Here is a 21761-nt window from a genome sequence, read left to right on the forward strand (position 1 = left end):
AGGTTGAAAATCCCCTCCTACAAGTTAGGTCCACGTTACATTGGTCCTTTTGAGGTCTTAAGCCGCATCAACGACGTGGCGTACAAGCTGAGATTACCCGCCTCACTAAGGATTCCCAACACCTTCCATGTATCTCTCCTTAAACCAGCCATGTTTAACCACTTTCATTCTGCACCTTCTCAAACCTCCCAACCATGTAGCTCGGATAACACCTTTGAGGTACGAGATATTTTGGCTATGAAGACTGTTAAAGGAAAGACTCTTGTTTTTGATTGATTGGAAGGGCTTTGGTCCCGAGGAGAGATCGTGGGAACCCCAGGAGAATATTGATGCTCCCCACATCATGAGACAGTTTCTCTCCAACGTTAGGAGGAGGGGGCGTAAAGAAGGGGGTACTGTCACGGCTTCTGCTCACCTCCCTGCGTGCTCTGCCCGGCGCGCTCCTGCTTCTCGGTGCATCCCCGCGCCCGTCCTCCGGCTCCCCCGGCGTCGGGTACGTGCACATAGCCTCCTGGGTAGTGTGACGCGCTGGCCCCGCCCCCAACACAGCAGCACCCACCGCTACATATGCTCGGCGCCAGGTTATCATATGCGGTGACGCTGTCTGGTGCAGTGTCCACTGTGTTCTCAGGCCCCCTCCTGTCCTTTGTCCATGCTGTGTTTTGTGCCCCTTCGTTCTCCCTTGTCCTCTGCCTGCTTCGTCTCGTTCAGCCTCTACTGTACTCTGCACTCCCTGCCTCCCTTGTGCCTTCCCTCCTCTGTCTTGCCTCCTGCTCTCCGGTCTCCTTCTCTGTTGTTGCCTTCCTACGCCTAGTACATCATCGTGCTTCTTTTCCTTTACAGCCTCCTGTTCTGTTCTCCTCCAGCTCTCCGGTCCAGTACCCCACTTGGTCTCTGTGTTGCCCGGTGCCCTGCTTATCGGACACGTCTGTGCCTTCTTACCCTCTATTGCCCCAGTCGTCCCTTTGGTTCCGGCTGTTGTGGCTCCATCCCCTGGAGGTCTGTCCCTAACACTCCCTGTATAGGGGGTGGTCCTCACCTGGGCACTCGCTCCCGGGGGCTCTGGAGCCGTGACCCAGAGAGTCCACTTTCGGGTAAATCTTTATTTTCCTCTTTAGCACTTGTAACACTAACACTAATCTTTTATTTTGTGGGTTGTATCATATTGATATATCAACAAATTTTGTATCTATAAAATTCTTACGGTGCTTTTTTAGTGTATACAGTGTGAAGCAACCTATTTATAATAAAGGTTTTTTATCAACAATTTTTTTCTTTATGTCTTATTATTAATTTTTTTTCATCTATATGGACTCAACACTTATTTATAAATGTGGTTTAAACACACTGGAGCTCAGTGGGGGGGAATTTGGATTTGGGAGCACAGAATTTGCTAAATTTCTTTTGGGGGACAAGGGGCATTAGTGGTTTTGAGGAGACTTTGTGCTACCAGTAACATGGAAACGCCCTATATTTCCATTAACAGATGACAGAACTGACTGGGGACTTGCCTATTTTTTGTTGATTGAGTTGAAGCTTTTATTGGGAACATTTTACATAACATTTGGGATCACATTTATCCTGTGCTCTACACTGAGGACTTACATTGGGTTTCCATCTTAATATCAAATTGATGTGATTTGGATAAAACCCTGATGGATCCATTAACTATAATGAGGCAGCAGTTACTATGGACTCCATCTGGCCTCTGTTCAGTGCTGTCCTTTTCAGAAGTGCACAAAACTGTGGTGGACCACGCTTGTGCGCACGCCTAAAAAGACGGATGCTCCCAGATCATTGGCCAAACTGCATCCACAGTGCGTCCGTCTGCCTCATTAAACTTCTGCTGGGGGTTCCGTCTGAATCACGTATTTACACGGAAACCCCGGTGTAATCGCTCAGCGTAGAGTGCAGGATAGATGTGAGCCGAGCCTTGCTGAGATCTTATGGCGGCTTGTTTATTTGCGGGACAAGATGACATTTTAACGATAACATTTTTATTTATTATTAGTCTCTCTGATCGCATTTTATTCCACTTTTTGTTCGGTGGTAGGATGATAAAGAATCTTGTTTTTGTAACAAAAATATTTATGGGTACTGAATATATATTTTTTATTTTTATTTTGTAATATTTGGCAAATTTTCTGTTTTTATACTATGTGCACACATTGCGGATTTTGATGCGGATCCACAGCGTTTTTTGACGCGCGGAATTGCATCAAATCCGCAGTGTAGTGCAAAAGCAATGTTAGTCAATGGGAAATTCAGAATTGGTGTGCACATGCTGTGGTAAAATACGCGCGGATTTGCAGTGCTTTATTTTTCGCAGCATGTCAATTCTTTTTGCGGATGTGCAGCGTTTCTGCACCCATTGACTTCCATTGAGTCAGTCAAATCCGCAGCAAAACTGCAGGTGTAAAAAGATTTGCGGTTTTGCTGCGGAGTTGTTTGCGAGAAACGCTGCAGATAGGGAGGAGGAAGAGTGTGTGTGGGCGAAGACTGTGTGTGTGTCGGTCTGTGGGGGTCTGCTTGTATGTGTGTGTGCGTCTGTGTAGCCAGGAATCGTCTGATGGGACTACTGCTCCCATCCGGATAGCCGATGATGGGACAGCATTCCCATCAGACGATGCATGTGTTCAACAGTAAAAAAACAAAAAAAAAAAAAAACACACAGTACATACTCACCAATCACCTAATCCCCGACGCCCTCGTTCTCCTGTAAAAATAAAATAAACCAACCTATACTTACCTTTCTGCCGTAGTCCATTTAATAACGAGTGTCCCACGACGATCTCCTGTGTAGAACACTGACATCGGGAGATGTGACTGCTCTACAGGGACTCCGGCATGCACTGAGCGCAGGTACTCCGAGGCAGTGTATCCTTCTGTCACCGGCAACGCTGTGTGAGAAAATTCTCACGCAGCCATGCCGTAAAGTGAAAGCCCGAACTCAGGTGACCTCTTCAGTGATGCACTACTGTATGTATTGCACATTAAAATCTTTCACCGCATAAATAGAGTGTGCCCGGTCTCCTATTAGTAGATAAAAAAGAACCTAGACACGTTTGGTGTCTATGAACTCGTAATGACCTGGAGAATCATAATGGCAGGGCAGTTTTTGGATTTTTTTGCTTGGTTCAATAAATGCTAACAAAAAAACAAGTGTGCGATTGCACTTTTTTTTGCTATTTTACCGCACTTGGAATTTTTTCCCATTTTCAGGTACACAACATGGTAAAACCAATGGTGGTGTTCAAAAGTACAACTCGTCCCGCTAAAAAACAAGCCCTCACATAGCCATATTCACTGAAAAATAAAAAAAGTTATGGCTCTGGAAAGAAAAGGAGCGAAAAATGAAAACGCAAAACCGGAAAAAGCTCCGGTCATTAAGGGGTTAATTTACCACTAACAAAGTACAATGTGTCAAGGAAACAACCTCAGAATCAGTGGGATCCAATGAAACTCCAGAGTTATCACCTCATGAAGTGACAGTAGTCAGAATTGTAAAATGTGGCCGGGTCATGAAGGTGAAAATCAGCTCGGCCACTGAGGGGTTAAGTCTGTTTTACTCCTTTTTTTTCTTGCTTTATTTTTTTTTTTATTCTAAGGGCTCATTCACACTAATGTATAACTCGGACCAGTGTTCTACAATCTGCAGATTTATTCTCAGCTCATTTGTCCCCGAAATCTGATGGGTGCGAGAAAAATCTCTGATGCCGAACGGAGAATCAGGAGACGATCCGATGGTCACAGACACGAGCAGGAAACTGGAAATGGCCGTGTGAAGGGTTAATAACTGCTGAAAAAACAACTGACTGCACACGGGCGGTACAAGAACGGGACACCTACGGCACGCACACGGACCAGTGTAACCCACTTGGACTGATCGGGTGGGTAGTTTCTTTCCATGGATCTAATTTTCATTTAAAGGGATGTTCCCAAAATCACAATGTGGTCTTATAATACACAAAAACGTTTTTTTATTTTGACAGTATAACGCATTTTTACATCTGTCCTGTTTTGCACATATCAACCCCTAATTACGCCCCTCCAGGCTCTATTTACCCAACAGTTACCGTGTCAACCGACATGTGGGGAGGAGCCACATGTTCTATACCGGGTGGAGGATGGCTACAGAGCCATTATGTCGGCGTGACTACAGGGTTGGATGTTATACGTCAGGGGGCTGTAGGGCCGGATATATCACGTTTGTTTGTACATACAAGCCCGTAATCCCTTATGATAAAGCTATCCTCCACCCCGGCACAGAGGAGTCACTAAACATTTGTCATGTACTGTCACCTACCTGGTGTCCTCTGGTCGCCTCTGACTGAGACCAGTATTCTGGTCCTTCTACATCCAAGATGGCCTCCATAGTGGCAGAGGGACAACAGCCGTATGTGTGACCCACACCTCCATAGCACGGCACTTACTGACTTACCACAGGGCTCTTCATGCCACTGGGCGGCCAGCCTGGATGTAGAGGGACCAGAACGCCGGCCTCAGTGTAGGAGGCAAACAGAGGGGACAGGTAGGACGACTCTACATGTGACATGTCTCTTCACTCGTCAGCACCAGGCAGAGGCTAATACATCACCGAGATCCATAGGACGGGGAGATTCATAACCTGTAACACAAGCTCAGTCATTCATATGGCAGCTCGGCACTTGTGGAAGAAAAATATGGACGGAAAGGATGGAAGGAATATTAACAAAGGAAAAGGAAAACTAAATCTGTGCTTCCTAAATCATTAAGACGAGGTGTGAAGGCGGCCCTGTTATTGATCGGTGCACCGCCGGACTCTACAGGAGCAGCCGCGCCATCACCGGACGCTACTGCTGTGATGTGGATAAAGCTTCACTGCAACCAGAGACTTCACACGATATCACACGTTGGTCATCATTACATACCGGTCATCATCATCACACGCCAGTCACCATCATAACCACATGCCGGTCACCATCATAACCACACACCGCTCATCATCATCATCTCCATTACACACCGGTCATTATTACATACCTGTAAAAACATTAACCGAAATCTCCTCCTTCACGTCACTCACACACGGCTGATCCCACCTCGTCATCACTTCTTCTTCTGTCTCATCCTTCACTTTATTCTTAGTCAGATCTTCCTCCTGATATATCAGATGTAACAATCAGCACAATACAAGAAACCTCCAAAATCTGTGACATCTATGACCTTGATCAGAAATGTCCCCCCATATACAGATCCAGTACAGGGCTCAGCGCCGTCTACCTGATGATCCTCCGGGATATTGTGATTCTCCTCTGGACAGACCTGGGGATACAGAGGACGGGGACATCTCTCTGGTGGATTTCTCCTCCTGGATCCATCTGTGGAGACACACAGTGATGGGATAGATTGTGTCATGTGATGATGAGATGATGGGAGTAGTAGTAGGTGACCACAGAACAGACATGACAGTCTCCCCTCCTCACCCTGCTGATCGGCCCATATTGCGATCGCCTCTTCCGCTTCATCAATAACCTCAACCTTAATATCAATCAGATCTTCACCCTAAAAAGAAAAATGTAAGATGAGCTCAGGTCCCATCACTTCATGGTCAGATGTTGTGGGGTCTTCAGTGTCATCTACCTGATGATCCTCCGGGATGTTGTGATTCTCCTCTGGACAGTCCTGAGGATACAGAGGACGGGGACATCTCTCTGGTGGATTTCTCCTCCTGGATCCATCTGTGGAGACACACAGACTGAATACATGACCTGCCGTGTATCTGTCTATATATGAGACACGTCTCTCAGAACTGGTAATTCTAGGTTTGTGTATCAGGGACGAAATTACATTGTTGTGGTCCTCACTGCCGGTATGAAGAGATAACAGAGGTCTGCGACTAAAAAACTGTTTGATTATTTTCATATAATTTCCATGTACTTTGGTGCTTTGATAACAAAAAAATATTGAAAAAAATCCTAAACATCAGGACTTGCCACAAACCTATAAGTTCTTCTGTAAACTCTGGTGTGAATCATCAGCAGGCAGCTTATTTTCTTTCCCCATTAACATCATTAGGAACTGCCTGATTGGCTGGTGGCAGTCAGGTGGTTAGTGACATAATGACAGGTCCTTATGCTTTTAAGGAACTTGCATCGGAATTTCATTCATCAACCGTGTTTCCCCAAATTAGCGTTATGGCTTTGTGGAAGTGTATTAATTCGCCTGACTGTTTCAGTTGCATTTGTGGTGAATAGCTTAGTTACTCACCGATAACGGTGTTTCTCGGAACCCATGACAGCACCACGGAGAGAGGGGGTCCGCCCATCAAGGACAGGAACCTACAGATAAAAAGGCGGCACCTCTCCTCCGCCCCCTGTTGGTTACAGAGCATCAGAGGGTCTCCAGGTTAGTTGACAACAAAAGTATATACATAACATTATAATGTTGCATATTATCAAGACGCACCGTGTCTAATGAAAACACTCTACACACAGTTAAATCGTGCTCACCGCACACGTGAAAAAAGGGGGGGGGGGAAATAAGCGGGTGCTGTCATGGGTTCCGAGAAACACCGTTATCGGTGAGTAACTAAGCTATTCTCTCTCACCCATGACAGCACCACGGAGAGAATTTCAGAGATTGGTAGCTTAGGGAGGGACCACCGCCTGAAGGACCCTTCTCCCGAAAGTCAGGTCAGACGTAGAGGCTAGATCTAGGCGATAGTGTTTGAAAAAGGTAGAAGGTGTTGACCAGGTGGCCGCCTTAAAGATCTGCTCTATTGATACCTCTGACCTTTCTGCCCATGATGTTGCCATTGCTCTTGTAGAGTGAGCTTTTAAACCCTCCGGAATGGTATTTCCACCATATGAGTACGCCAGGGCAATCGCATCCTTTATCCACCTTGCTAATGTACTCTTGGATGCTTTGAGTCCCTTCCACGGCCCCTGGAAACACACAAAGAGAGACCCTTCCTTCCTATATTCCTTGGTGGCCACTAAGTATCGGACTAGGCACCTCTTCACATCTAGGGTGTGAAATCTCTCCTCTCCCCTATTCTTAGGGTTTGGGCAGAAGGAAGGAAGGACTACCTCTTGGGACCTATGAAAATGTGTCGCCACCTTGGGTAGGTACGCCGGGTCAGGTTTCAGTATGACTCTATCGTCTAGGATTTTAGTGAACAGGGGTATTGCTGACAAAGCTTGAATATCGCTCACTCTGCGAGCAGATGTTAGGGCCACTAGAAGTACTGTCTTTAATGATAGGATTTTTAGGGGTACCGACTGGATGGGTTCAAATGGGGGCCCTGTTAGTGCAGATAACACTAGGTTTAGATCCCATGATGGTAATTTCTGGGTGATTAATGGTCTAGACCTGGCTGCGGCTCTCATGAATCGTGCTATCCAAGGGTTGCCTGCCACGTCATGGTTATAAAGGGCACCTAGAGCCGCTATCTGTACCTTCAATATACTGGTCGCCAACCCCTGTTCTAGCCCCTTTTGCAAAAACTCAAGAAATTTTTCCACCTGTTCTCCATCCTGAACCCTTGCCCCGGAGCTGGACAAAAATTTCCTCCAAGTTCTCCCGTAGGCCCTGGTTGTTATTGGCTTCCTACTTTTTTGTAGAGTGGAGATCAGATTTTCTGAGAACCCCCTCCCCCTTAGCAGTGTCCTTTCAAATTCCATGCTGTTAAATAGATGTTCACTACTCGAGGGTGTAGCACGGGACCTTGGGAGAGAAGGTCGGGGAGATCCGGTAGAACCCAGGGTCGGTTATTGATAGTATTCTCAGCCAGGAGAACCAAGTTCTTTTTGGCCAGAACGGGGCTATTAGTATCATTCTTGCCCCGTCTTCTCTGACTTTCCTTATGACTGCCGGGATGAGAATGGGCGGCGGGAAGGCGTACATTAGACCCTGTGTCCACGGGAGCATAAACGCGTCCAGGGCCCGGCGGTTTCCCCTAGGGTTTAAGGAACAGAAAGCTTTCACTTTCTTGTTTCTGCGGTCAGCGAACAGATCTATGTTCGGGGGCTCCCCACATTTTTACGATTTGTAGAAAAATGGACTGCTTTAGAACTCACTCCCCCTGATGTAGGTGGGTGTGACTCAGGAAGTCCGCTCTCTGGTTGTCTGCTCCTCGTATGTGTAATGCGCAGAGGGATAGTAGGTTTTTCTCGGCTAACATTAATATTCCGGAGGATGTATTCATTAATGTTGGGGACCTGGTTCCCCCCTGATGGTTTATATAGGCCACCGTCACCTGATTGTCCGAAAAGATTCGGACATGATGGCCCTGTAGTACCGGGAGGAAGTGTGTTAGGGCATAGTGTACTGCTAACAGTTCTTTTTGGTTCGAGGAGGTCTCTAGTTCCTGAGCTCCCCATTCCCCCTGAGCCACTCTGTTGCCCATGTGTGCTCCCCATCCCCTGGGACTGGCATCCGTGGTGACAACGTGTGTGGTTTTTATCACCCAGGGGACCCCTCTGGATAGGTTGTCTTTGTTCCCCCACCAGGCTAGGAAATGAATAGTTTTGGAGTCCAGTGTGACGCGACCCTCCAAGTGACCTCTTAATGCTGACTGGTTGGCCAATACATCCCATTGGAGATCCCTTGTATGTATCTGTGCCCACTGGACCGCTGGCAGACAGGCAGAGAGGGACCCTAACAGGGACATTGCTTTCCTTAATGTCATGGAAGGGCTCTTTATTGCTCTCGCTACTGCCTGAACAATCTTTTCTTTTTTGTGGTCTGGGAGGTAACACTCCTGGGTGTTTGAGTCCAGTGTTAGGCCTAGGAACTCCTGAACTTGTTTGGGCTCCAGCCTTGATTTTTTTAGGCTTAGAAGCAAGCCCAGATATTGTAGAGTGTCTATCACTCTGTCTCTCTGTTCCCGGCATATTTGGGAATACTTCGCCTCCTATGGAGACCGCCAGTCTGAGGTATTTCCGGGAGTCCTTGTGAATGGGGACATGATAATACGCGTCGCTGAGGTCTAATACTACCATAAAGTAATGTGGGGAGAGAATTTTGATGGTTGATTTGATCGACTCCATTTTGAATTTTTCGTTTTTGACATACTCGTTCAGTCTCTTTAGATTTATTATTGTTCGGAAGGTACCGTCCGGTTTGGTCACTAGAAAGAGAGGCGAGTAGAACCCTCTGCCTTTCTCCCATGGGGGAACCTCCTGAAGGACTCTTTTGTTCAATAAAGATAAGACCTCTTTTTCGAGGGCTTCTTTTTCTATTATCGATTGTCTTAGTGGGGTTACCACGTATTTTTGAGGGGGGAGAGAGAGGAAGTCTATTCTTAACCCCGATCCTACCAGATTTAGTAACCAGGGGTTGTTCGATATTCTTCTCCAGGCTGGTAGGAAAAACCTTAGTCTCCCTCCCACCCTGGGCAAACAGTCACTTGGGGTTTTTTTTCGTCTCGGGACGGGTTACCAAAGAGGAACCCCTGTCCCTTCTCCTGTCGTCCCATTTTTGCTCTCTCGGGGGTCTCCTCTGAAAAAACTTCCTGTTTCGAAAGGGCCTCTTAAAGCTTGTAGGGCCCATGTTTGGGAATCCCTTATTTTTATCCCCTGCTTTTTGGAGGATGTCGTCCAGTGTTTCTCCGAAAAGGAATTTCCCCTCACAAGGGATGGCGCATAGCTTCATCTTAGTCTGTAAGTCCCCTGGCCAGCATTTAAGCCACAGCATTCTACGGGCTGCGTTCGACAGGGCTGCTGCTTTGGAGGACAACCTGAGTCAGCTGATGAGTTGGCTAAGAAAGCCGCCGCTCCTCTTATGACTGGAATGGATTCCAGGATTTTATCCCTGGGTGTACCTTCCTTTATTTGCTTCTCCAATCGGTCTACCCATACCATGAGGGCTCTGGAGGTACAAGTTGCCGCTATTGCTGGTCTAAGGTTTGCTCCTGCTGACTCCCAGGTGCCTTTAAGGAAGGTGTCAGCTTTTTTATCTAACGGATCCTTTAGAGTACCCATATCCTCAAAGGGGAGAGCAAATTTCTTCGAGGCTTTAGCAACCGCCACGTCTAGCTTGGGGGCTTTGTCCCAGGACGTGGATGCCTCCTCGTCAAATGGATATTTTCTTTTAAGAGAGGGAATCGTGGAGTTTGTCCTATCTGGTCTCTCACATTCTTTTTTTATCAGGCCCTGTACATTCTCGTTTAATGGGAATACTCTCCGTTTCTTTTGGCATAGCCCCCCGAACATTATGCCTGGACTGATCTGTCAGGCCGAGGGTCTACTACCCCTATGGTAGATCTTACAGCTTTTACCAGCCTATCTACCTCGTCCAGGGGAAAAAAATTACGACCCTCTGTCTCTTCATCCGAGGATGACGAGTCGTTGTCTGAAGTATGGGAGGTAATTTCCCCGGACATTGAGGCCTCTGACTGGGAGCCTACTACTGTGTCCTTTTTTTTCCCCTTCCCTTTGTGTTTTAGGGATGAAAAGGCGCTCTGAACCTCCGAGCGGATTACTGCTCTAAAATCTGGGGCGTAATCCGGGGTTTCCTCACAGAGAATCTCCTGTATGCAGGAGTCGCAGAGTTTTTTATCCCAGGAAGTTGGTAGTGGGTTTTTACAGGTGGGGCAGGGAATTCTTTGTTTTTTCTTTCTTCTTTCCCTTTTCTTTCTTCTTTCCCTAATAAGGGAAAGAAGTCTATTACAATGGGGAACATTCACGAAGCTCACTTACCCCGTATGCGCTGTTGCAGGTACCGGTTCGGGAGGTGGATTACAATCCCTTTCGGGTTGATCCAAGGACGGTGATTTGCTCCTTGCAGTCGATTTGCTACGCTGCGCGGAGTGGCTGCTGGACCGGCCCTCGCGTCCATCTTTGTCTTTTTGTCGGCGATGGTGGTGCTGCCTGCTCTGCTGCTGCTTAGGCTGCATTAGCTGCTCCTCGTGCTGGTCGCTGTCCTCCATACTCACAGGACGCTTCCAGCATGGAGCAGCTCCAGGCGTTCATCTTTGAATTTTCCTGGCTGTGACGTCACCTCCTCCTCCCCCTGCATCGCTGTACCCTGGGGAGCGCGCAGTGCGCATGCGCTGACCCAGAAGTTGTAGGTTTCATTTCCGGGGCAGCGCCATCTTGGTACACCTTCATACCACTGCGCTGCCCGTGCGTATACCGGCATCCCCCAGCCCCATTCTCCTTTCCGGAGCGGCGGCTCGGTCCTCCCCGCCCGCTCACCCTGTACAGCCCCTCAGCTACAGCGGTGGCGGCTTCAGGCACTGACCCTGCCGCTGCAGGGGCTTCCCCGCTGCCAGAACTGCGAACGGGACGGCCCTGGTCCTTCTCAGGTAAGCTGCTGCCGCCGTGCTGCAGGATCCACGGGTCACCCGTCAAGGACAGGAACCCAACTGGGGGCGGAGGAGAGGTGCCGCCTTTTTATCTGTAGGTTCCTGTCCTTGATGGGCGGACCCCCTCTCTCCGTGGTGCTGTCATGGGTGAGAGAGAATATAGTGATGAATCAACACCTGAATATTTCAAACTTCATATACTTTGGACTAAAACTTGGAGATCAAGATAAAGTTTGGGCGCCTCAAAGTGTGCAAAGGGCAGGGGCGGACCTACCGCCCATGCAGCCCGTTCATTGAACGGGGGCCCTGGGGGAGAGGGGGCCCCTCCAGCACCGCATGGCTAATTATTTCAATTTTCAAATTAGCCATGTGGAGCACCGCAGAGCCAAGGAGGAGAGGCTGAGCAGCGCTACGGGAGGCGGAGAAGCGGGTCTGATTTCTGAGAGTGCGAGCGCCGGTGCAGAGGAGCCAGCCCTGAGGTGAGATCAGCCAGCGTCAGTGCAGCGCTGCCGCTCTGGGGATGGGAGGAGGAGATAGACTGACTGTCATGAGTGTGGCACCGGCCGTACGGTGGCTGCAGCCGCAGGTGGTCAGTGTGTGTCTGTGAGTCACTCAATGTGTGCCGTGCCCCTGCCCATAACAAAATGCTGCAGCAGCTCAGGAATGTGTGGACACTGTGACTGGACAGTGTGGATGGATTCACTTGGTCTGGCCTGCCCTGCCTGCTCCAGGTAAGAATACCAGAGCTGAGGGACTGGGACCGAGGCAAGCATGGCTTTGCGGGGCTCCTGGGGGAGAACTGAAGCATGGCAGGCATGATTTTGGGGGGCTCAATCCTGGGGGAGAACTGACCTAAGCATGGTCTGGTTGCTCATGAATGGGGGGGCCCCTGGCCTGGGGAGAAGGGAAGCATGGCCTGGCTGCTCATGAATGTGGGGGCCCCTGGCCTGGGGAGAACTTGAAGCATGGCCTGGCTGCTCATGAATGGCGGGGCCCCTGGCCTGGTGAGAAGCATGGCCTGGCTGCTCATGAATGGGGGGACCCCTGGCCTGGGGAGAAGCATGGCCTGGCTGCTCATGAATGGGGGGTCCTGGCCTGTGGAGAAGCATGGTCTGGCTGCTCATGAATGGGGGGGCCCCTGGCCTGGGGAGAAGCATGGCCTTGGCTGCTCATGAATGGGGGGGCCCCTGGCCAGGGGAGAAGCATGGCTGCTCATGAATGGGGGGCCCCTGGGTGAGATGCTTGGCTGCTCATGAATGGGGGGAGAAAAAACATGAATCGGGCGGCCCACATAGGGGAAGTAGCAGCATAAACTGGGGGGCCACATAGGGTGAGAAGCACTATGCCAAAAGTAGACCACATATGAGGGAGAGCATTATGAAACAAAGGGAAACGGGGGTGCCTATATATATTACCTGGAGGCTGTATTGGGCTATATATGTTATTTAGAGGCTATGCTGTGCTGTATATATTACCTGAAAGCTATGCTGGACTGTATCTATTACCTTAAAGCTATGCTGGACTGTATCTATTACCTGGAGTGGAGGCTATACTGGGCTGTATATATCACCTGGAGGCTGTGGTGGGCTATATATATTACCTAAAGGCTGTGCTGGGCTGTATATATTAACTGGAGGCTGTGCTGGGCTGTATATATTAACTGGAGGCTGTGCTGGGCTGTATATATTAACTGGAGGCTGTTGCTGGACTGTATATATTACCTGAAGGCTGTTGCTGGACTGTATATATTAACTGGAGGCTATGCTGGGCTGTATACTTTAATATTCAGATTTGATAGTTGCGTTCTAAATAAATATTAAAATCTATATGTTTACATAACTTTGTTGCCCTATAAAGGGCGGGGCACAAAAAATTTCTTGCACAGGGGCCCACTACAGTCTGTGTCCGCCCCTGGCAAAGGGTGTGCTGAGGACCTCCAAAATTGGCTCAAGGGTAAGAAAAAAGATTTCCGTTATGGGATTCCTATGGTATGGTGAGAGTAAAAGAACCACAGTGATGACTGTTACTTTTGTTCATGCAAAGTGAAGAGTTATAATTCAGAATGGAAGCTTCTACGTATCTCATACCCCAATCTTCACTCAGCAATTCGTCCCATCCTTCATGGCATAGTTATACACTGTTATGGTAAATATTTAAACTGTTCTTTGATTATTTTGGACAATTACATCCCCCTATATATCTCTGATAATTCTGTATTTAGTATTCGCTTTAAAAGTGTTATTCATAAAGCAATAACACCGAGGCTGTCTCACATATAGAGGGGTCTGTGTAATAGACAATCATTTGTCTCTGACAGTACAGTAATCTGGATAAATAGGGGACGCATCAAAAGGACGCATGCGCCGCCAAACGCATACCTGCGCACGGCCTGCGTCCCCAGTGCTAAAGATAGGGGACGCATGCAGCGTCATGCGCCCGTAGGCGGAGCTACTGGCGGAGGCACGGCAGGGGGCGGGGCTTAGCGGTGGCCGTGCGCAGGCCGACGCTGCGGCCTTAAACGCAAATGTAAAACTAGCCTAAGAGACTTGAATCTTCCCAAAGATGCAGCTGATACTCGGATCAAGGCTCAAAAGCAGGAATTTAATGTTACTGGGAGTGTCTTTTTGATGGTTCAGGCATCATGAAAAGGAGTTTGTTCCTTACTTTGCCCAGGAAGACAAGTTGATTTATTGCATCGATGTTGAAGGTTTGATGGGTCAATGCAAAATCCAATATGATTCAGCACAATGGTGCCTTTTTTTACTCCACAACAGTGGTTTAAACACTTCGGAAACTTAAATATGAAGGCCATGGTTGGCAAGTGTGTGGGGATTTGAAGGTCTTGTGCATCCTGCTCAGGTAACAAGCTGGGTGTACCAAATACCCTTGTTTTCTGTGTCTGTGGGACAGTCGAGACCGACAAAATCACTGAACCAAGAATAGTTGGCAGCCAATGGTGCTCACAGTCGGTGAAAAAAAGTCCTCTGAGAAACCTCCCTATAAAATTGTTCTACCAACTCTTCACATAAAGTTGGTCTTGATGAAGCAATTTGTAAAATCACTTCCAAGAGATGGGAAATACCTCAAATACTTAGTCACCAAGTTTCCAAGCCTCTCGGAAGCAGAATTGAAGGAAGGTGTGTTCATCAGACCATACATTAGAAGGCTTATAGCTGATGAAGAGTTTGTCAATACCATGACGGATCCTTAAAAGGAAGGATGGACAGCATTTAAAGAGGTCGTAGAGAAATTTTTCGGTAATAAAAAAAAAAAAATATCCAGACTATAAAAAGGTCTTCGGACGAATGCTGAAAACATTTCAAACTTTAGGTTGACTGATGAGGTTGAAAGTGCATTTCCTCCATTCCCACCTTGACTACTTTCCTGAAAAATTGGGAGCTGTGAGTGAAGAGCAGGGTGAATGGTTCCACCAGGACATTAAAGAGATGGGAAGATACCAGGGAAAATGGAGAATTACAAAGATGGCAGACTACTGTTGGATGCTTCAGCGAGACATTCCAGATGCTACTCACAAGCGTAAATGTACCAAGAGGAGCCTCACAGGGAAAAAAAAATATATATATTTTAGTGAGTGTTAATGAGCTCATTTCAGTTAAATTATTTTCATGAAAAATTTGTAATAAAAATTTTTTACAAGTCTATTTTCATTTATTTTGCGGTATTGCCTTATTTAACAGTTACATATATTGTCAGGAAACGCGATGTCCTATGACAAAACGGAGGTCATTTTTCTCCAAGTTTCCCTCCACCAGTGATAGAACCACAGAGGAGCTGGAGAAAGCTCCACATTTCTATCCAGCAGTTTCTTCTCTCCTAATTCACCTTTATGGAGATTGGGGGAAGGACGGTTAACATTTACCAGTGACTGTTTTTTGAGAGCTCATGAGGTCACAATGAGGACACGGCCTCCCTCCTGGACAAGATCCTCTGAGATCACTAAGAGGAGAGAACCTGCCGTCCTCTTCTAAAAAGATGAGCTACCTCGTTTTTATACTTCTTTAACCCCTTGACTACTTTTAATTTATAGGTACATCCTGGCGATTGGGCCAGCACAGGAGCTATGCCACGCAATCGCCGTTGGGAGCTCGGCATACGTGATAACAGAGACCGTACTATAAATATCAGGAGCGGTGTCCGTTCTGCAACATTTAGGAGGCTGGGAGAGGGAATGCCCTCTCTCTTACGATCGGCCCCACTGTGATGTCATCGCGAGGGCCCGATGATTGTCAAGGCAACCCAAGGTCGTTATGAAAAATGATTTGGGGGATATGCCAAAAGTAAGAGAAAATTCAAAGATACTATATGATTTTTACAGGATAAAATGATGAAATGGTAAGACAGAATGATAGGAAGGTCGAACTTTTAAATTCTTATTTTGCATCTGTTTTCTTTCAGAAAGGAAATTTAACATCAACTGATCTTCACTGTCCTATTAAGGGAATAGAAGAATCCAGGATATCTATAAACAGAAAGATAGTGAGGAAACACTTACCTAACCTAAATGAATTCAAGTCTTCAGGTTCAGATGAATTACACCCCAGAGTACTGAAGGAGATAGCAGTAGAAATTTTTGAACCCCTCTTCATAATCTTTGAAAATTCTTAGAGAACAGGAGAAGTCCCAGAAGACTGGAGAAGAGCAAATGTTCCTATCTTCAAAAAGGGCAAGAAAGTGGACCCACAGAACTATAGGCAGGTGAGTCTGACTTTTATACCAGGAAAGATCTTTGAACAAATTATTAAACAACATGTATGTAAGTACCTGGATAAGAATGAAGTGATTAAACAGAGTCAGCATGGGTTTGTAACTAATAAGTCATGTCAGACTAACTTAATTTCCTTCTATGACAGAATCACTGACTGGGTGGATCAGGGAAATGCTATAGATAGTAGTATATCTTGACTTCAGCAAAGCATTTGACAAAGTATCTCACACAATCCTTATTAAAAAAAATGACTAAGTATAGAATGGACAAGGCAACTGTTAGGTGGATTCATAACCGGCTTAGTAATCGGACCCAAAGAGTGGTCGTAAATGGCTGCACATCCAGTTGGAAGAATGTCTTAAGTGGGGTACCTCAGGGCTCTGTCCTGGGCCCTGTATTGTTCAACATCTTTATCAATGATTTAGATTAAGGAATTGAGGGTAAAGTGATTAAATTTGCTGACGAAACAAAGTTAAGAGGGATAGCTAATACTAGAGGAGAGAGGATTCAAAAAGATATAAATAAACTGGAGCAGTGGGCAGCATCTAACAGAATGGTTTTAGCAGGGAAAAATGCAAAGTACTAGATCTGGGCAATAAAAATGAAAAAAGCATATACAGAATGGGAGGAATAGGTCTAAGCAACAGCATATGTGAAAAAGACTTGGGTATACTAATAGATCACAGACTGAACATGAGTCAACAGTGTGATGCAACAGTAAAAAAGGCAAATACAATTCTAGGATGTATTAACAGACGCATACTGTCACGACTGCGGCCGCGGCCCAGCAGGCGCCTCCACGCCGACAGCGAGGTGCGGGAGTTCCCCCCCGGGGATGCAATATGGATCGTCTATGACACAGAAGGGGGCCCGAGCCTACCCGAACTAGGGAAGGGCAGCAACCGGGTTTCTGTGGCAGCTGAGCATGTGGACAAAGAAGACACGTAGGACTTGATAACACCGCACACCTTCAGGTATAAACAACATAAAGTTTACTTAAAGTAAAGTCACACAGTACATAGACGAAACAGGGCTATGCCAGGCTCCTAATTGCACACCTCCCAAGAGGGTACCACTCAGTGGACCCCAGGGCCCCAACGGATCACCGAGGCACACATAGGCGGGACATTGGGACACAGGCAGGACATAAGGGTATATAAGGACATCAGGACACAGGCTGGACATCAGAGTCACCGGCAGACATTAAACAGGAGTCGTTTGGTTCCGGACATCCGACACGATCTACAAGTACCACTGCAGTCATCAAGCTCCAGGCAGCGGTCATCAGGTTCCAGACTGTGGTCGTCAGGCTCCGGGCATCGGACCTGGGAAGGTACTCAAGCGTGATGGTGCCAAAACCTCAGGATTGCTGGGCCTGCATGAAGCTAGCACCACATGGTAGTCAGAGCACAGGGTAGTAGATGCTCAGCAGGACTACCGGTTAAAAGAGACTCAGAGTCACTGGGTGCAAGGCTCCACCACAGAGGGATTCCAGAAACATAACAGCAGACACAGTTCAGACAGGGTCAGGTACAGGACAGGTACAGGATCAAGGATTCAGGCCTAGATATACCGCCTCCAGGGCAGGGCGCAGGAACAGGACAAAGCAGGAACCAAGGCAGGGATTTTGGTACCAAAACAGAGACAGGAGAGGTCAAGGGACACAGACACAAACCATACATGGCAAAGTTCAGGAGCTTTGTGAGTAGCTCTGGCAACGCCCAGCAGGGAAGGGGAAGTTTATATAGGAGCTGCCCCCCTCAGCAATTGGCTGGGCACAGCATTTCAAGTACACACACTAACCCTGATAAAAGCAGGGGAGGTGTGGCCGCGCATGCCCTAAGCACACACAGAAGCCATTGCAGCACAATCAGTGCAGGAACTGAGGCTTAGAGCACCTGGCAGCGTCTGCAAGCCTAGACACACGTGGAAAGTCATGCACCAGCTGCAAATGACCTCGCAACCCGCGGACAGCTTCCACAGCGGCAACCAGGGACCGCACATGCTGATGGTCAAGCAGCAGAGCAAAGACCTAGCAACACATGTACAGTTACTCAGCAGAGCAGGGAACTGAGCAGGCTCCATACAGGTAACAGCCAACAGTATCCCAGCTCAATTAGGGAAAGGAGCAAGGGGTTAAAGCAAAGACATGCATTGTCACGCCGACAAACAGGTACAAACAGAACGGCGTGACACATACAGTCTAGATCACGTGAAGTCATTATTGCCCTCTACTCCTCTTTTTTCAGGCCTCATCTGGAATACTGTGTCCAGTTTTGGGCGCCACATTTTAAAAAAAAGACATCAACAAACTGGAGCAAGTTCAGAAAAGAGCTGTCACGGGGTTACCGCGACAGAACAGAGCCAGAGAACCGCAGCGTCTTGTGGCTCCTGCATTGCCGCTGAGAAGAAGCACTTCTCCGGTGTATTAAGAGTGTTTGTTTCTTTCCGCAGGACAGGGGTTAATCGGTCATGTGGAAATCCCTGCTTTTAGCTGTGCTTGGTTAACCACTCCTCTCTCCTATAAAAACTAGGTCCACAGGCCAGATCTTTGTCTGAGATAGCATTTGCTTCAAGGGTCTGGAGAGAGAGAAAGGAGCTGGTGTTAGGAGTGCTGGAGGAGTTTATTGTGCGACGACTGTGTGGTTTGTACGCTTGGAGATTCCTCATCCATTCCTGCTTTGTTTTCTTCCCCCATCCTTCACCCCCTGGTGTATACCTCTGTTGCTTGTGAGAGTATTATTTGTGAGTGGAATTTTCTTTTACCCTTGTCTCGTTCCCCTGTCTGTCGGGTTGGTGTACTTCGGTACACTGTAGCGCCTCTCTTCCCCGGGAGGGGGACAGACGCAGGGCTAAGCTAGGAGACAGGGCTAGGGCGGAGGCCCCGGCACCCTCGCCATCTGAGGTATCCCGGGGAACAGGGCGAGTTAGGGTGCCCCCTAGTGTCAGGGCTAGGAAAGGTGACCCTGGTCTCAGTTTACTCGCCAGTCCAATCGTGACGAGCGACCAGAATGGTGACCGGTCTGCAAACCTTGTCTTATGAGGAAAGGTTGCAAGATTTGGGAATGTTTCGCTTGCAGAAGAGAAGTCTGAGAGGAGACTTAATAGCTGTCTACAAATATCTAAAGGGCTGTCACATTGTAGAAGGATCAACTTTATTCTCATTTGCACAAGGAAAGACTAGAAACAATGGGATGAAACTGAATGGGAGGAGACACAGATTAGATATTAGAAAAAACTTTTTGACAGAGTGAACAATGAGTGGAACAGGCTGCCACGAGAGGTGGTGAGTTCTCCTTCAATAGGAGTCTTCAAACAGAGGCTGGACAGACATCTGACTGGGATGCTTTAGTAAATCCTGCTTTGAGCAGGGGGTTTGCCCAGATAGCCCAGGAGGTCCCTTCCAACTCTACCACTCTATGAGGGTCTGCCAGTGAGGGTAGCCTGTTGGACCATGCCAGGAGCATGGCCTGAGAGGCTTCTGTCAGTGCAGCACTGACCGGTATAAATCATTGCAGTGCATTATACCAGTGATCAGAGTAATAGAAGTTACAGTCCCATAGAGGGATGAATAGGCATAATTATGTACAAAGAAGAACAAATAAAGTATACAAATTAGGTATCACTGCACCCAGAATGAACTGACCTATAAAACTGTCTGTCAGGAAATATGACGTAACGTCTTAGGGCCCCGCTAGCGAGATCGCTGTGACGGGGATCAGCAACTGGCCCCCCCACTGGGTATCGCTGATCGTGCTCGATCGGCCTGGGCCGTTTTTTGATCGCTGGTCTCCCGCTGGCCAGCGCGCATCGCCGTGTGTGGCAGCGAGAGACCAGCGATCAGCGACGCTGGTTTCTAATGTAAACATTGGGTATCCAGGAGCCACGCTGGTCCTGATCGCTGGAGGGGCTGTCTATGTGACAGCTCACCAGCGATCAGCCTAACGATGTCCCAGTGATCCTATCCACGTCGGATCGTTGGTGGGATCGCTGGGACATCGTTGTGTGTAACGGGGCCTTTATTGTTCGATCGCACACTGAGCTCTGCTACATCTTTTGGTTTTGCAGACACACGCTGCAGCTTTGATCCCCCTCACAACCCCTTCTCTCTCTCTGCCTGCGTGTGTAATCCTATACTCCTTCCCCCCTCCCTCAGGATTGTGTGTGATTCCCTCACCACCTTCCTCCTGCTTGCAGCTGGGGAAACAAAGTAAAATGCTCTGAAACACGTGTTTCCTTTGTCCTAGTACAGGGTTCATTTTGGATCAAAATATAAAGGCGCTGTGAGAATCATGTGGGAATAGTGGATGAGGGCAGGTATATCTCGCCCAGATTCCTTTCCTATGTGGCCTAGTCTGGTCAGTATCGCACCTGCTTACTAATGGATAATGGGAGGTGGATATAAAAGGATGCCAGGTGGTTGTGTGAGTGTCTCAGCCTGGGAACACAGAGATACTGTCTGTGTGAGAGACACACGTGAGTGGAAGCAGTGCCCACTGCAACTGTGGTTTGGCTGGACGGGAGAAGCCCGCCAGTTGGTAGTTAGGTTGTCCATTGTTTAGTTAGTGCCGGACAGGCAAGGATTTGTTTTATGTTTTATTTCCTTTTGCATTGCTTTCACCGTTAATAAACCTGACCCAGGGTCAGTTATACACGAATCCCAGCTCTGCGCCTGAGTTTCATGCTGAATGCACATGAGCTTTGACCCCAGCAAAGGCGATCCCGGAGTGTTTTATCACATTGTGGTGGAGAACACGGGCATCACGTTGCAAGCATGAGCATGGAGGATGTGGTGAAAGCGCTGGTACAGTCCACCGCCGTCCAGCAAGAAGCTAATCGGGTGATGATGGCCCAGCTGAAGGAGTTGGTGGACATGACAGTTACCGATCGTTCGCTTCTCCAGCAGGTGGCGCAGCGCTTGGCAAGCTTCCCTGAGCTTAACCTGGAAGCCGAGTCGAGAGTGATTCACGTGAGTCGGTACTGGCAGAAGATGACGACCGAAGATGACGGACGGCGGTGAGAGAAAAATGGCCAAAGGCACGATGGGCCGGCCTGATTGCCCCGTTTCTTTCCGGTGAGGCCCAAAAGGCTTATTATGACTTAGAACCTGAAGCTGCGCAGGACTTTGACAAATTGAAATCCGAGATCTTGGCCCGGCTGGGAGTGACGACCGCTGTCCGTGCACAGAGTGCGCATCAATGGACTTATAAACCACCGCGGTCCCAGATGTTCGACCTGATCCACGTGACGAAGAAGTGGCTACAACCCGAGGTGTTGACAGCGCCAGAGATAATCCAGAGAGTCGTCATGGACAAGTACCTGAGAGCTCTACCGCCAGCCCTGAGGAAGTGGGTAAGCCATGGAAATCCTACGACGGCAGATCAACTGGTGGATCTGGTTGAATGTTACTCCGTGGCGGAAGGACTCCGAGACGACGCTACCCCACCTCGTTCTTCATCATCTCCACGTGGAACCGGTAAGACTGTTCCAGAAAGTAGGGGAGATGGAAAAATCCCTAAGACAGTGGGGGAGGAAAACGGGACTGCCCGCACTGCGAGGCCGAGAGTAACGAACTATGGTCTAAGCAAGGGGCTCGTTAGGTGTTTCCGCTGCCAAGAGATGGGACATATTGCTGCGAACTGTCCGGTCACTACTGATCCCATGCAGTGCGACGTCACAGACTCTAAAAACCGCATGTCTATGGTTGCACGGGTAGTGAGTGTGAATGCCGGTCAAAAGGATGTG

General features: G+C 48.1%; 1 protein-coding gene across 1 annotated transcript in view; it reads right to left on the bottom strand.

Annotated features, from left to right (window-relative positions):
* The window catches only part of LOC141073099 (uncharacterized), a 222984-nt gene that overhangs the window by 170074 nt on the left and 31149 nt on the right, over positions 1-21761 (bottom strand). Inside the window, 4 exon segments of the mRNA XM_073560437.1 lie at positions 5023-5140; positions 5263-5360; positions 5466-5544; positions 5623-5720. Coding sequence (XP_073416538.1) covers positions 5023-5140; positions 5263-5360; positions 5466-5544; positions 5623-5720 — 393 coding nt within the window.

Source organism: Dendrobates tinctorius, unplaced genomic scaffold, assembly GCF_039654945.1.
Source record: "Dendrobates tinctorius isolate UK_male_01 unplaced genomic scaffold, ASM3965494v1 ptg000296l, whole genome shotgun sequence".
Lineage (NCBI taxonomy): Eukaryota > Metazoa > Chordata > Amphibia > Anura > Dendrobatidae > Dendrobates > Dendrobates tinctorius.